We start from the raw sequence: 13,809 nt of genomic DNA on the forward strand, positions 1-13,809 counted from the left end.
CATGTGGTGAAGAATGGCAGAAGGTTATTCTTGCACAATGTGGTTGACCTCCTCAATGCTCCACTGCCCAGAGAAAACAGGAATGTATTTCACAGTGCTCATTAAGCAGCTTTGTATTATGCCCAGAGAAAACAGGAATGTATTTCACAGTGCTCATTAGGCAGCTTTGTATTATCTACTGTCATGGGTTTTTCAGTTCCTCCTAAGACTTTCTAATGAAAGAATGACACAGTCACAGATAACACAAATCACATTTGTATTAGCTTTGAATTAATAATATACATAAACAAATATGATATTAAGAGTGCAATCCATCTGGATAGGTTATGATGCACATATATTTTATAAAAGACAGGTTTCAATCACTCTAGCCCTGTTATGCAAAATCTCTGCATCAAGGCTAGGGGCACATAAAATATGTGGACACGGATGGGGATCTTATCATGACACCGCACTGCTGTATCATACATGGAGCTCTGCAAGAACCCTTTGGGTTAGGGTGCATCTCAATAGTCTAAAATGTCTTCCTCTGCTTGTTTCTCTTCATACATCTGCACTGACTGACCAGTACAAATGGAGAGGAGTCATGAGAGGAAGGCAACTTTAGGCTATTGAGATCCACCCTTGGAGTTTCTCCATAACCCCCCCGATGGAGGTTTAAAAAAAGCCTCCATCCATTGTCACCTCTCTCTGCCAATCCTTCCATCTCTCACCTATTCATCACCCCCTCCCTCACAGTCTCTTCTTCATCTTGCCCTTCTTGTGGACACCACGGCCAAAGCCTGACTTCTTTTGATCGTTGAGGCGCTGCTTGCCCTTGCCCCGGAGCTTCTTCAAGCCTCCGCTCTGCAGGAACCTCTGTTTCTCTGTTTTTCTGCGCTGCTTCAGGATCTGATCTCTGCTCTTCAGCTCCGAGCGCGGGCCCCGGGAGCCACCGCTACCATCCCTTTGCTGCCCTGGGGGCCCCAGGGGTTGGGAGTTGGGGCCCCTGGATGGGCCACCTCGGCCCCTTCCAGGCCTGCCTCGACCTGGAAGAGAGAGAGGGAGTGAGACAGGATTAGAGAAGAGAAGGGCCTAGGCAGCATTTCAATTGTTCATTATTTTGACATGCTGTTTTGCAAATACATCAAACTGGATATTGCTGTGAGTGTTTCGGAATAGATCTTAGGTAGTAGAGCCCGAAGACTGGAGCTTGGAGAATGTCCAAAAGGGATGTCAGCTTTACTTAAGAGACATTAGTCATTCATCAGACCCATCACAAACAACCGATCAAAACTCTAGCTACAGCCCTCTGATGATTTGCACTCCTACCTCCTCCACCCCTCCTTCCTCTGCCTCCGGTCTCTCCATCCGAATCTCCACCCCCTCCATCGTCCACCTTGTACTTCTTCTTCCACTCCTCATAGCTGCGACACACAGGGTCAAGGAGATAGAACATCCTAATAACATTGCAGTGGTACAATTAAGAGTGAGGACTTATGCACAATAAGCTGAGGGTGTTGGAATTTCCCTCCTAGACCTTATTAAAAGCTTTCATCAGTAAAGATCAGTTTGACATGACAAAAAGGATACAAGTTCTTCTTATTCTTGTTGTTGATCATCTGTCCGCTCTCCGTTCTCTTCTTCTTCTTCTGGTCTGCCTCCTTTCCTGTTTCTTTGACAAAGCGCTTTCTCTTGCGATCCCTGCAGAGAGATGGAGGAGACGTCAAGTGAGGTCGCATGGGGGGTGTGTGTGTGTGTCTGTGTATGTGCCGTGGTGTTCTCTCTTACCACTTCATCATGTGTTTGTGCTGGTTGAGTCTGTCTCCTTCGTCTCCCATCAGGTCCAGTACAGCAGTAGAAGCCTGCTGCTCAAACGTTGTGCCCTCCGCTCCCAGGCTCAGTCTGAAAACACACACACACACCGAGTCAATATCACTATGGCTCTGTTGTACCATTAGCCCACAATTACAGAATGACTATTTTGGTCTTGTTTTTAAAGCCGTTAAAGCGGAGTGGACTGTGTAGTCAGCCTTTCCCATACCCTCTTTCAGAGTTGAAGTCCTTGGGTCTATAGGGGATGTAGTTCTCCTCATCACGGCCTGTCTGTTTGGTCTTCTTGCTGTCTGGCCTCTCCGTACGGCCGTCCTCCTGTGGCTTCCTCCGCTTCCCCCCCACCACCTCAGAAAACACACCCTGGTGGAGAAATGACATCCTGATTAGTCATATGATACTACTTTGTCTGTGGTGGTGCTACGCACCATTGTTGATTAGCAATGGAACACATACATGCTAGATGGATACTCAGTAGTGCTAACCTGAAGGTCCTCCTCTTCACTGTCCTCCTGGTCTGCTGTGTGGTATGTGGAGGGTAGGGGAGTGACAGGAACGTGATACCTGCCCTCTGCAGCCAGAACCTCCTTCTTCTGTGTGAACCTATCCACCAGCCGCATGTCCCTGGTACGCTTCGCTCGCATTACCACGCTGGCGTTGGTCTTGCTGTTCGAATTGATCTCAAAGATCGTCTGGAGAAAAAGTGCCATGGTTGTTTAAAACAGTATTACTAACGGTTATTCATTCATTATAGAGAATAGCTTCCAATATGCATTTTCAATCCAAACTCACAGCTCTAGCCTTGTAGCCCTTAATGCAGTCCACCATTTGAAGGCGCTCCAGTTCCATTTTCTCCAAGCCTGACCCTGGCAATAGACAAATGAAATGTGGGTTAATATCTTAGCAAGCGTAAGGGAGCGTCTGTGTGGGATTTTATGAGAGAACCTTAAATCTGATGAGGATCCATTGAGACAGAAACTTCATTGATTAACATTACAACTTTAAGGACCATCTGCAGCGCACTGGAAAGACCATTCTGTTAACAGCTCAGTCATCCTACATTTTTACATTTTACATTTTAGTCATTTAGCAGACGCTCTTATCCAGAGCGACTTACAGTTAGTGCATACATTATTATTTTTCATACCCCCTGTGGGAATCGAACCCACAACCCTGGCGTTGCAAACGCCATGCTCTATCAACTGAGCTACATCCCTGCCGGCCATTCCCTCCCCTACCCTGGACGACGCTGGGCCAATTGCACGCCGCCCCATGGGTCTCCGGGTCGCGGCCGGCTACGACAGAGCCTGGATTCGAACCAGGATCTCTAGTGGCACAGCTAGCACTGCGATGCATTGCCTTAGACCACTGCGCCACTCGGGAGACATCCTACTGACCTAACAGTGGGTGGACAGCCATGCTGGGGAGCTCTGTGTTCTTGACCCGTTTAAAGGACTCTGGTGAGGGCATGGGCCGGGATTTGATGTACTGCTTGTAGGCGTTGTCCGCTATTCGGCGCAGGTTCTGCAGGTCATGAGAGTTCTCATGGGCCGTGATCAGCTGGGATTCCTCATCATCCAGGATGCTCTGGGGAACACGACCAAACACACCGTCCGACTCTGGACGGAGGGAGAGAGGGAAGAAGGGAGAGAAAGATATTAAGCAGGAGATGGAGGAAGAGAGTGTTAGAAACAGACTCCTCACAGGTCCTCAACTGGCAACTTCATTAAATAGTACCCGCAAAACACCAGTCTCAACGTCAACAGTGAAGAGGCGACTCCAGGATGCTGACCTTCTAGGCAGAGTTGCAAAGAAAAAGCCATATCTCAGACTGGCCATCTTAATATTTTATTTTTATTGGCCAGTCTGAAATATGGCTTTTTCTTTGCAACTCTGCCTAGAAGGTCAGCATCCTGGAGTCGCCTCTTCACTGTTGACGTTGAGACTGGTGTTTTGCGGGTACTATTTAATGAAGCAGCCAGTTGAGGACCTGTGAGGAGTCTGTTTCTCAAACTAGACACTAATGTATTTGTCCTCTTGCCTAGTTGTTCACCAGGGCCTCCCACTCCTCTTTCTATTCTGGTTAGAGCCAGTTTGCGCTGTTCTGTGAAGGGAGTAGTACACAGCGTTGTACGGGATCTTCAGTTTCTTGCCAATTTCTTGCATGGAATAGCCTTCATTTCTCAGAACAAGAATAGACTGACGAGTTTCAGAAGAAAGTTATTTGTTTCTGGCCATTTTGAGCCTGTAATCGAACCCACAATTGCTGATGCTCCTGATACTCACCTATTCTCAAGAAGGCCAGTTTTATTGCTTCTTTAATCAGCACAACAGTTTTCAGCTGTGCTAACATAATTGCAAAAGGGTTTTCGAATGATCAATTTGCCTTTTAAAATGATAAACTTGGATTAGCAAACAACGTGCCATTGGAACACAGGACTGATGGTTGCTGATAATGGGCCTCTTTACGCCTATGTATATTCCATTAAAAATCAGCCGTTTCCAGCTACAATAGCCATTTACAACATTAACTATGTCTACACTGTCTTTCTGATCAATTTGATGTTATTTTAACTGACATTTTTTTTTGCTTTTCTTTCAAAAACAAGGACATTTCTAAGTGACCCCAAACTTTTGAACGATAGTGTATATATATAATTTTATTTTTTATGTCTGAGTGTAAGCAAGAGAATTGAGAACCTATGACAGAAAACAAGTTTGAACAGACAACTGGAGGGGTAAGCAATGGCTCCATTCCCTCATACTGTGTATGACATGTTTCGCCCAGTGCTGGTACCTTGTTGGTGGTCAGGTGTAGCCAGCTGAAGGGGTCTCCCCAGGAAGAGATGGAGGTCATAGACAAAAGGTATCTCATCTGTACACACCAGGCTATAGGCTGCGCCACCGCGGCCTGCGCGCGCCACTCGACCTGATGTTGAAAAGGCAGAGATGAGCCAACAGTCAACGGTGAGGAAGGCACTATATTTCATTGATTCAGATGGTTTTGTCATTGGCCTTTCTGTCCCAAGTACATAAATGACAAGTCAAGATAACCTAAAACATCACCACAATTAATGGTCAACATGCTGGTCAACTGTTTGAATTACCCACCGACTCTGTGCAGGAAAAGCTTGGCCTTGGAGGGGAAGTTGTAGTTGATGACATTGTCCAGCAGGGGGATGTCTATACCGCGAGCAGCCACGTCTGTCACGATCAACACCATGGCCTTGCGGTGAACAAATTTACCAATGTTGATCTTCCTGGCAGTCTGGTCCAGGGCACTGTAGATGTAGGCACACTCCACGCCCTCAGAGGACAGAAGCTAAACATAGGGTAACACAAAGAGTTAGAGTCTAAATGTGTTTAAAAGTACAAGGCTGAGGACAACCAAACCTTCCATTAGTTTACCCTTTTATTCACGTGGGTCTCACCTCTTTGAGGTACTCGACATGGTGTTTGGTGGCAACAAAGACCACCGTCTGCTCCTGGGGCTTCGCCACGTTCCTCAGCAGGTGGAGAAGCAGAGCCGGCTTATCATCCATCCTCAGGTGGAAGAACGACAGCTGGGAGAGGAGAAAATGCAATGTTATGCTTCAACTTTTATATTAACTAATTGAATTAATCACAGGTTTCACATGTCGCATTCAACTGGGTCAAACAAACTTCACATTTTGTGGCTGTGTTTTAGCGAGTCCTTTAGCTTTACCTTCAGCAGCTCACTAAGCTTGGAATCCACGTCCAGACGAATCAGCACTGGCTCCGTCAACCCTACACAAAACACAACCCGTATAGAGCACTACACATCTTGCCTCGTACACAACTCATTATCAAAAGGTTGCACAAGAAGGCAGAGGTTGTGGGTGGGCTTTACATTGCCATTGAAGGGATGTTGTGGGTGGGCTTACCAGCTCTAGCAAACTCCACCAGCAGTTTGGGCAGGGTGGCAGAGAACAGCAGTGTCTGTCTGTTGTCTGGGAGCCTCCGGATGATCTCCTGGAGCTGGTCGGCAAAGCCCATCTCAAACAGCCTGTCAGCCTCGTCAAACACAACGTACTCCACGCTCTGTAGCTTCAGGTTCATCTCCATGACAACGTGCATCAGACGACCTGGGGTACCGATAATTCTGTAGGCAGAAGAGAACTCAAATCTACAGCAGAGAACAACAAAACATAACCTTATCATTGTTTAAAATTGCATTATGGCAAATTACAGCAGTACATTGTGAAGGCCATTGTGTACATACATGTCCGGGTTCTCATGAAGTGCAGCAAACTGATCATCCATTCTGAAAATAAACAAGAGGTTCAAATCAAATTGTATGTCACATGCGCCGAATTCAACTGGTGTAGACTTTACCGTGAAATGCTTGCTTACAGGCCCTTCCCAACAATGCAGAGTTTAAAAATAAAAAAAGTAATAGTAACACGAGGAATAAAATTAAAAACACAAGAATGGAGCTATATACAGGGAGTACCAGATCAATGTGCAGGGGTACGAGGTATTTGAGGTAGATATGTACATGAAGGCAGGGTAAAGTGACTAGGCATCAGGATAGATAATAATACAAATAAAATAAAGAACAGAGTAGCAGCAGCAAATTAGTAAAGTGTGTGTGTGCGCATGTGTGTTGTGTCGGTCTGTGTGTGTGCATATGTAGTGTATGTGAATGTGTGTGGGAGTGTTTTGTGTGGGAGTGAGTGTGTATATGGTTTGTAAATATAGTCTAGTGAGTGTGCGTAGGGTCAGTGCAAGATAGAGTCAGTGCAGATAGTTTGGGCACCATTAATTGACTATTTAGCAGTCTGGCTATTTAACAGTCTTATGGCTTGGGGGTAGAAGCGGTCTCGGAGCCTGTTGGTCCGAGAGCCGATGCTTCGGTACCGTTTGCCGGACAGTAGCAGAGTGAACAGTTTATGGCTTGGGGAGGCTAAAGTCTTTGGCAATTTTTCAGGCCTCCCTCTGACACCGCCTGATATAGAGGTCCAGGATGGCAGGGAGCTCAGCAGTGTTGAGGGTCAGTGTCGTGGAGGTGTTGTTGCCTACCCTCATCACCTGGGGCCGGCCCGTCAGGAAGTCCAGAATCCAGTTGCTGAGGTTCAGTCCCAGGGTCCCTAGCTTGGTGATGAGCTTGGAGGGGACTATGGTGTTGAACACTGAGCTGTAGTCTATGAACAGAATTCTCACATAGTTATTTCTCCTCTTGTCCAGGTGGAAGAGGGCAGTGTGAAGTGCAATTGAGATTGCGTCATGTGTGGATCTGTTGGGGCGGTATGCAAATTGGAGTGGGTCTAGGGTGTCTGAGATGATGGTGTCATGTCCAGCCTTTCAAACCAGTTCCTAATTACAGATGTGAGTGCTACAGGGCGATAGTCATTTAGGCAGGTTACCTTAGAGCTATTGGGGAACAGGGACAATGGTGGTCAGCTTGAAACATGTTGGGATTAGACTGGGACAAGGATAGATTGAAAATGTCTGTGAATACACTTGCCAGCTGGTCTGCGCATGCTTTAAGAATGTGCCCTGTCCTCCCGAGTGGCGCAGTGGTCTAAGGCTAGCTGTGCCACTAGAGATCCTGGTTCGAATCCAGGCTCTGTCGTAGCCGGCCGCGACCGGGAGACCCATGGGGCGGCGCACAATTGGCCCAGCGGTGTCCAGGGTAGGGGAGGGAATGGCCGGCAGGGATGTAGCTCAGTTGGTAGAGCATGGCGTTTGCAACGCCAGGGTTGTGGGTTCGATTCCCACGGGGGGCCAGTATGAAAAATAAAAAAATAATGTATGCACTCACTAACTGTAAGTCGCTCTGGATAAGAGCGTCTGCTAAATTACTAAAATGTAAAAAAAGAAAAATGTATTCCGTCTGGCACAGTGGCCTTGTTCAGTTGATGCTTGTAAGGACAATAACAAATTTAAACACAACAAGACTGAAGATGTAATTAATACCTGTCTCCACCAAGGATCAAAGCTGTCTTAAGGCCGGTGAATTTTCCCAACTGAAATACAATAAAAGGGAATATAGTTACTATTTGCTGTTATTGACCAAAACAACATACTATCACTGAAAAATCAAAGATTAGCCCGTTTACATACAAATATGTATATTATATTGTAAAGTGATGTTGACCTCTTTGGTGAACTTCATGGTTTGCAGTGCCAACTCTCTGGTGGGGGTCAGAATTAGAGCCCTGGCCCCCGTCTGGGCCTGGGGGACCTTCAGCTTCTCAAACATGGGCACCAAGAACGCAGCAGTCTTTCCGCTGCCTGTCCTTGCCATGGCAACCATGTCCTTGCCATCTAGAATCACGGGGATAGTCTGAGAGGGAGAGAGGTCTCATAAACATTCAACCTGATATATTAGTGAAAGATCTAAGGGCACTGGCATACCTTTCTCTGGATTGGAGTAGGGACTTTGTAGCCCTTCTTCATGACTCCTTTAAAAACGGGGTAACTGAGACCTGCAATTAACAAAAGATGGCTGTTACGACATACTCAGGACACATTGCTATATAACACGTCAAACTCATTCCACGGAGGGCCGAGTGTCTGCTGGTTTTCGCTCCTTCCTGGTTGTTGATTGATGTATTCATTCTCTAGAGTCTAAGACGTTGGTATGGATCCCCACCACACCACATGGATCATTTAGCCATTTGATTTTGAAATGTAGGACCTCTAAGTGGCAAAATAATATATGATTGTTTTGTTGATAAAATATTGCAGTTTGGCCTTTAGTACCAAATCCCATAGAAACGCATTGAATAACACCACATTCATGAATGGCAAAAGAGATGTATTATACGGAATAAGGTTTTGATGCATGTCCTATATCTAGGAGATATAAGAAAGCTCAGGAAATACAGTACCAGTCAAACGTTTGGACACATACTCATTCAAGGGTTTTTCTTTATTTTTACTATTTTCTACATTGTAGAATAATAGTGAAGACTTCAAAACGTTGAAATAACACATATGGAATCATGTAGTAACCAAAAAAGTGTTAAACAAATCAAAATATATTTTATATTTGAGATTCTTCAAATAGCCACCTTTTGCCTTTATGACAGCTTTGCACATTCTTGCCATTCTCTCAACCAGCTTCACCTGGAATGCTTTTCCAACAGTCTTGAAGGAGTTCCCACATATGCTGAGCACTTGTTGACTGCTTTTCCTTCACTCTGCTGTCCGACTCATTCCAAACCATCTCAATTGGGTTGAGATCAGGGAATTGTGGAGGCCAGGTCATCTGACGCAGCACTCCATCACTCTCCTTCTTGGTCAAATAGCCCCTACACAGCCTGGAGGTGTGTTGGGTCATTGTCCTGTTGAAAAACAAATGATAGTCCCACAAAGCCCAAATCAGATGGGATGGCGTATCGCTGCAGAATGCTGTGGTAGCCATGCTGGTTAAGTGTGCCTTGAATTCGAAATAAATCACAGACGGTGTCACCAGCAAAGCACCCCCACACCATAACACCACCTCCTCCATGCTTTACGGTGGAAACTACACATGCGGAGATCGTCCGTTCACCCACACGTCTCACAAAGACACAGCGGTTTGAACCAAAAATCTCCAATTTGGACTCCAGACTAAAGGACAAATTTCCACCGGTCTAATGTCCATTGCTCGTGATACTTGGCCCAAGCAGGTCTCTTCTTCTTATTGGTGTCCTTTAATAGTGGTTTCTATGCAGCAATTCGACCATGAAGGCCTGATTCACACAGTCCCCTCTGAACAATTGATGTTGAGATGTGTCTGTTACTTGAACTCTGTGAAGCATTTATTTCAGCTGCAATTTTTGAGGCTGGTAACTCTAATGAATTTATCCTCTGCAACAGAGGTAACTCTGGGTCTTCCATTCCTGTGGCGGTCCTCATGACAGCCAGTTTTATCATAGCGCTTGATGGTTTTTGCGACTGCACTTGAAGAAACTTTCAATGTCCTTGAAATGTAGTAATGATGGACTGTCATTTCTCTTTCCTTATTTGAGCTGTTCTTGCCATAATATGGACTCTGTCTTTTACCAAATAGGGCTATCTTCTGTATACCTCCCCACCTTGTCACAACAGAACTGATTGGGTCAAACGCATTAAGGAAAGAAATTCCTTAAATTCACTTTTAAGAAGGCACACCTTGAAATGCATTCAAGGTGACTACCTCATGAAGGTGGTTGAGAGAATGCCACGAATGTGCAAAGCTGTCATCAAGGCAAAGGATGGCTATTTGAAGAATTTCAAATATAAAATATATCTTGATATGTTTAACACTTTTTTGGTTACTACATGATTCCATGTGTGTTATTTCATAGTTTTGATGTCTTCACTTTTATTCTACAATGTAAAAAATATTTAAAATAAAGAAAAACCCTTGAATGAGTAGGCGTGTCCAAACGTTTGACTGGTAGTGTATATATATTTTTTAATTACACATATTTAACCCAAAAAAATTTTGGGGGGTAGGCACAAAACTACCTCCATATTTCCATTAATTTATTTTACCTGTACCGGTTACCTTCTGATGAGTCACTGTAGCTTAAACTGGTGGATTTTGATGGGGATTTTTTTGTATTATATAACTTATAGACGCACCGGTGTGTCAATAGACTCTACGGGGTAAGGTCACTCATTAGTAAGGAACTCCCCCTCACCTGGTTGTCTAGGTCTTAATTGAAAGGTAAAAACAAAAACCTGTACTAGGCCCTCCATGGAATGAGTTTGACACCCCTGTTGTATAACATCTGTAAGTGTCTTACAAATATGGCCTTCAGATAAGCCTACTCAAATTTCTCACCCATGGACTGGAAGCCCCCAGACTTCTTTTTCTTCTTGTTCTGAGCTCTGACCAGCTCCCTGGTGTCTGGTTCAACATCAGACAGACACTCTGATGAAGCACCAGGGAACCGGGGTAACTTTCTTCCAGGCTGAAAAACACATTCATTGCATGAAATACCATGACATTGTCATTATGGGGACTGAAACTCATAATCATCTCCCACTCAAATCCAAATCTAGCGCTACTTTAAAAGCTAGTATCCTTAGTTGCTACATCCATTTTGGACTTGTAAATTAATTACATTGTAGCGATCCTCGCTATATGCACCTAGTTACAATTCCGACCAAGTGGGTTAACCCTATTGGCGCGATGTGCAGGGTGTTTGCCTTTTACGCCAGAGAACCGGGATTGCGTTCCCGCTCGCTACACTGGTGTCAGAAGTGGGATGGCGCCGTGAGTCCATCGGAACGCACGGTCGGACGCGTGAAGGGCCTTGAACGAATGTCGAAGCACGGGGACGTGGGTTCCCATTCGGATTACGCGCTAGCTATATTAGTCACATGACGGTTCCCACCAAGTGGGTTAGCGCGATGCGTAGAGTATTTGCCTTTCATGCCAGAGACCCGGGTTCACTTCGCTACAATATAACGTTATACCCATTGATTCTTGCAGAATATAACTTATAAATGCATGTCGTACCGCATCAGAACCGAAAATATAAGCTTGTTTTACTCCAATTTTAGTAAACGTAAACAAACACTGTATAGCCTCAACACATGGTTAAAACGATGTGATATTATGGATGATCTATCCTTGCATCCATAGCTATGTCTATGAATTTGAGTGATTACATTTCTCCAGCCTCATTCCTTAGCGAAACCGGGGTGGGGAGCACGCTCTCTTATTGTTTCAATTAGGATTCTAGCTTTAATAATGGTTCATGTAATTGACGATAAATCAATTCTAGGCCTAACGTTACGCAAAGCCCCACAACAGGCAAACCCTGCACACAAGTTGACATCCACCGCTAATTGCCTAGTTAGCATGTTAGCTAGCAGAGGGTTAGCAACTAGCTAAGTAAATTCATAGCAGGTAGATTTACATACGTTTGCTCAAATGACTACAGCAAATTGTTTACCTAGCTACAATAACAGAAAAATGAAATGGTTCTTACAGAATCATCGTCCCTAATTTTAGCAGCAACTTCGAAATCTCCACCATCCGACTCGTCAGGCTCCCGGTGGCCAGTCTGTCTCTTTTTCTTAGTTAGCTTCTTCTTTCTTTGAGCCATTGTGATTAGTATCAGCACTTTTTCAACACTTTGAACTAGTTAGAATAATAAAAAAATGATTGGTGCAAAAAAAAAAATTAACAACACAGACGGCAGACAATTTGAAACACGTGCGATTATGCACGCAAGACTCGTGCGTCGGCGCATGATATGACGTCTTGTGTTTTTCTTGTGAGTTGTATCACAGAGTTTCTGAACGCGGAGGCGTAACATCGCGAGACTTCCGGGAACGCTTGCGAAACAGAACAGGCCTGGGTTTGGGGTTTGAGAAGTCATGACCCCCCCCACATTCTAAAATTGCATTTTGACGACCCAGTTTTATCATTGCACAATGATACAAAAAATGGCCTCGATGTGCTTTAGGACCATGCAGATTCCTCACAGGGGCAGTTTTAAAGAGTGGATTTAGGACCGCGGGGACACCACAGAGCGTGCAGACAGGCTGTGTGAAGGCAAAGCTTCTGAAAGGCTGCCTTAAAGGCGCTGCATGGTCAATCCGATGTCAGCATTGGCCCTGCAGCATTTATGGTGATAAGGCCTCTGCAGAAGTCAGGTCATTCCAGTGGTTGGGGCATTCATACTACAGTCTTGGTCAAAAGTTTTGAGAATGACACAAGTATTGGTCTTCACAAAGTTCGCTGTTATGTGTCATGATATATTTTTGTCAGATGTTACTATGGTATACTGAAGTATAATTACAAGCATTCCATAAGCGTCAAAGGCGTTTATTGACAAGACCTCTGCAATCCGCCCTGGCATGCTGTCAATTAACTTCTGGGCCACATCCTGACTGATGGCAGCCCATTCTTGCATAATCAATGCTTGGAGTTAGTGGGTTTTTGTTTGTCCACCCGCCTCTTGAGGATCGACCACAAGTTCTCAATGGCATTAAGGTCTGGGGAGTTTCCTGGCCATGGACCCAAAATGTCGTCACCAAACTGTTCTTGGATGGTTGGGAGAAGTTGCTCTCGGAGGATGTGTTGGTACCATTCTTTATTCATGGCTGTGTTCTTAGGCAAAATTGTGAGTGAGCCCACTCCCTTGGCTGAGAAGCAACCCCACACATGAATGGTCTCAGGATGCTTTACTGTTGGCATGACACAGGACTGATGGTAGCGCTCACCTTGTCTTCTCCGGACAAGGTGTTTTCCGGATGCCCCAAACAATCGGAAAGGGGATTCATCAGAGAAAATGACTTTACCCCAGGCCTCAGCAGTCTAATTCCTGTACCTTTTGCAGAATATCAGTCTGTCCCTGATGTTTTTCCTGGAGAGAAATGGCTTCTTTGCTTCCCTTCTTGACACCAGGCCATCCTCCAAAAGTCTTCGCCTCACTGTGCGTGCAGATGCACTCACACCTGCCTGCTGCCATTCCTGAGCAAGCTCTGCACTGGTGGTGCCCCGATCCCGCAGCTGAATCAACTTTAGGAGACGGTCCTGGTGCTTGCTGGACTTTCTTGGGCGCCCTGACACCTTCTTCACAACAATTTAACCTCTCTCCTTGAAGTTCTTGATGATCCGATAAATGGTTGATTTAGGTGCAATCTTACTAGCAGCAATATCCTTGCCTGTGAAGCCCTTTTTCTGCAAAGCAATGATGACGGCACGTGTTTCCTTGCAGGTAACCATGAGGAAGAACAATGATTTCAAGCACCACCCTCCTTTTAAAGCCTCCAGTCTGTTATTCTAACTCAATCAGCATGACAGAGTGATCTCCAGCCTTGTCCTCGTCAACACTCTCACCTGTGTTAACGAGAGAATCACTGACATGATGGCAGCTGGTTCTTTTGTGGCAGGGCTGAAATGCAGTGGAAATGTGTTTTTGGAATTAAGTTAATTGCCATGGCAAAGAGGGACTTTGCAATTAATTGCAATTCATCTGATCACTCTTCATGACATTCTGGAGTATATGCAAATTGCCATCATCAAAACTGAGGCAGCAG

The 13,809-nt window shown here is 45.1% G+C and overlaps 1 protein-coding gene across 1 annotated transcript; it reads right to left on the bottom strand.

Moving 5' to 3' along the window:
- Positions 1 to 239: 239 nt before the first annotated feature.
- LOC121541666 (ATP-dependent RNA helicase DDX54) lies at positions 240 to 12,018 on the bottom strand. The gene is made up of 19 exons (XM_041850866.2): positions 11,751 to 12,018; positions 10,595 to 10,724; positions 8,194 to 8,264; positions 7,934 to 8,122; positions 7,753 to 7,802; positions 6,056 to 6,097; positions 5,718 to 5,935; positions 5,519 to 5,580; positions 5,244 to 5,375; positions 4,924 to 5,134; positions 4,610 to 4,741; positions 3,210 to 3,431; positions 2,605 to 2,678; positions 2,298 to 2,504; positions 2,024 to 2,175; positions 1,771 to 1,884; positions 1,573 to 1,683; positions 1,312 to 1,406; positions 240 to 1,028 (listed from the first exon to the last, which is right to left on the bottom strand). Exons 1-19 carry the CDS (start codon positions 11,865 to 11,867, stop codon positions 733 to 735), a joined length of 2,625 nt encoding a protein of 874 aa, XP_041706800.1. The 5' UTR covers positions 11,868 to 12,018; the 3' UTR covers positions 240 to 732.
- Between the last annotated feature and the right edge of the window lie 1,791 nt (positions 12,019 to 13,809).

The sequence above is a fragment of the Coregonus clupeaformis genome, chromosome 27 (genome assembly GCF_020615455.1).
Source record: "Coregonus clupeaformis isolate EN_2021a chromosome 27, ASM2061545v1, whole genome shotgun sequence".
Taxonomy (NCBI): Eukaryota; Metazoa; Chordata; class Actinopteri; order Salmoniformes; family Salmonidae; genus Coregonus; species Coregonus clupeaformis.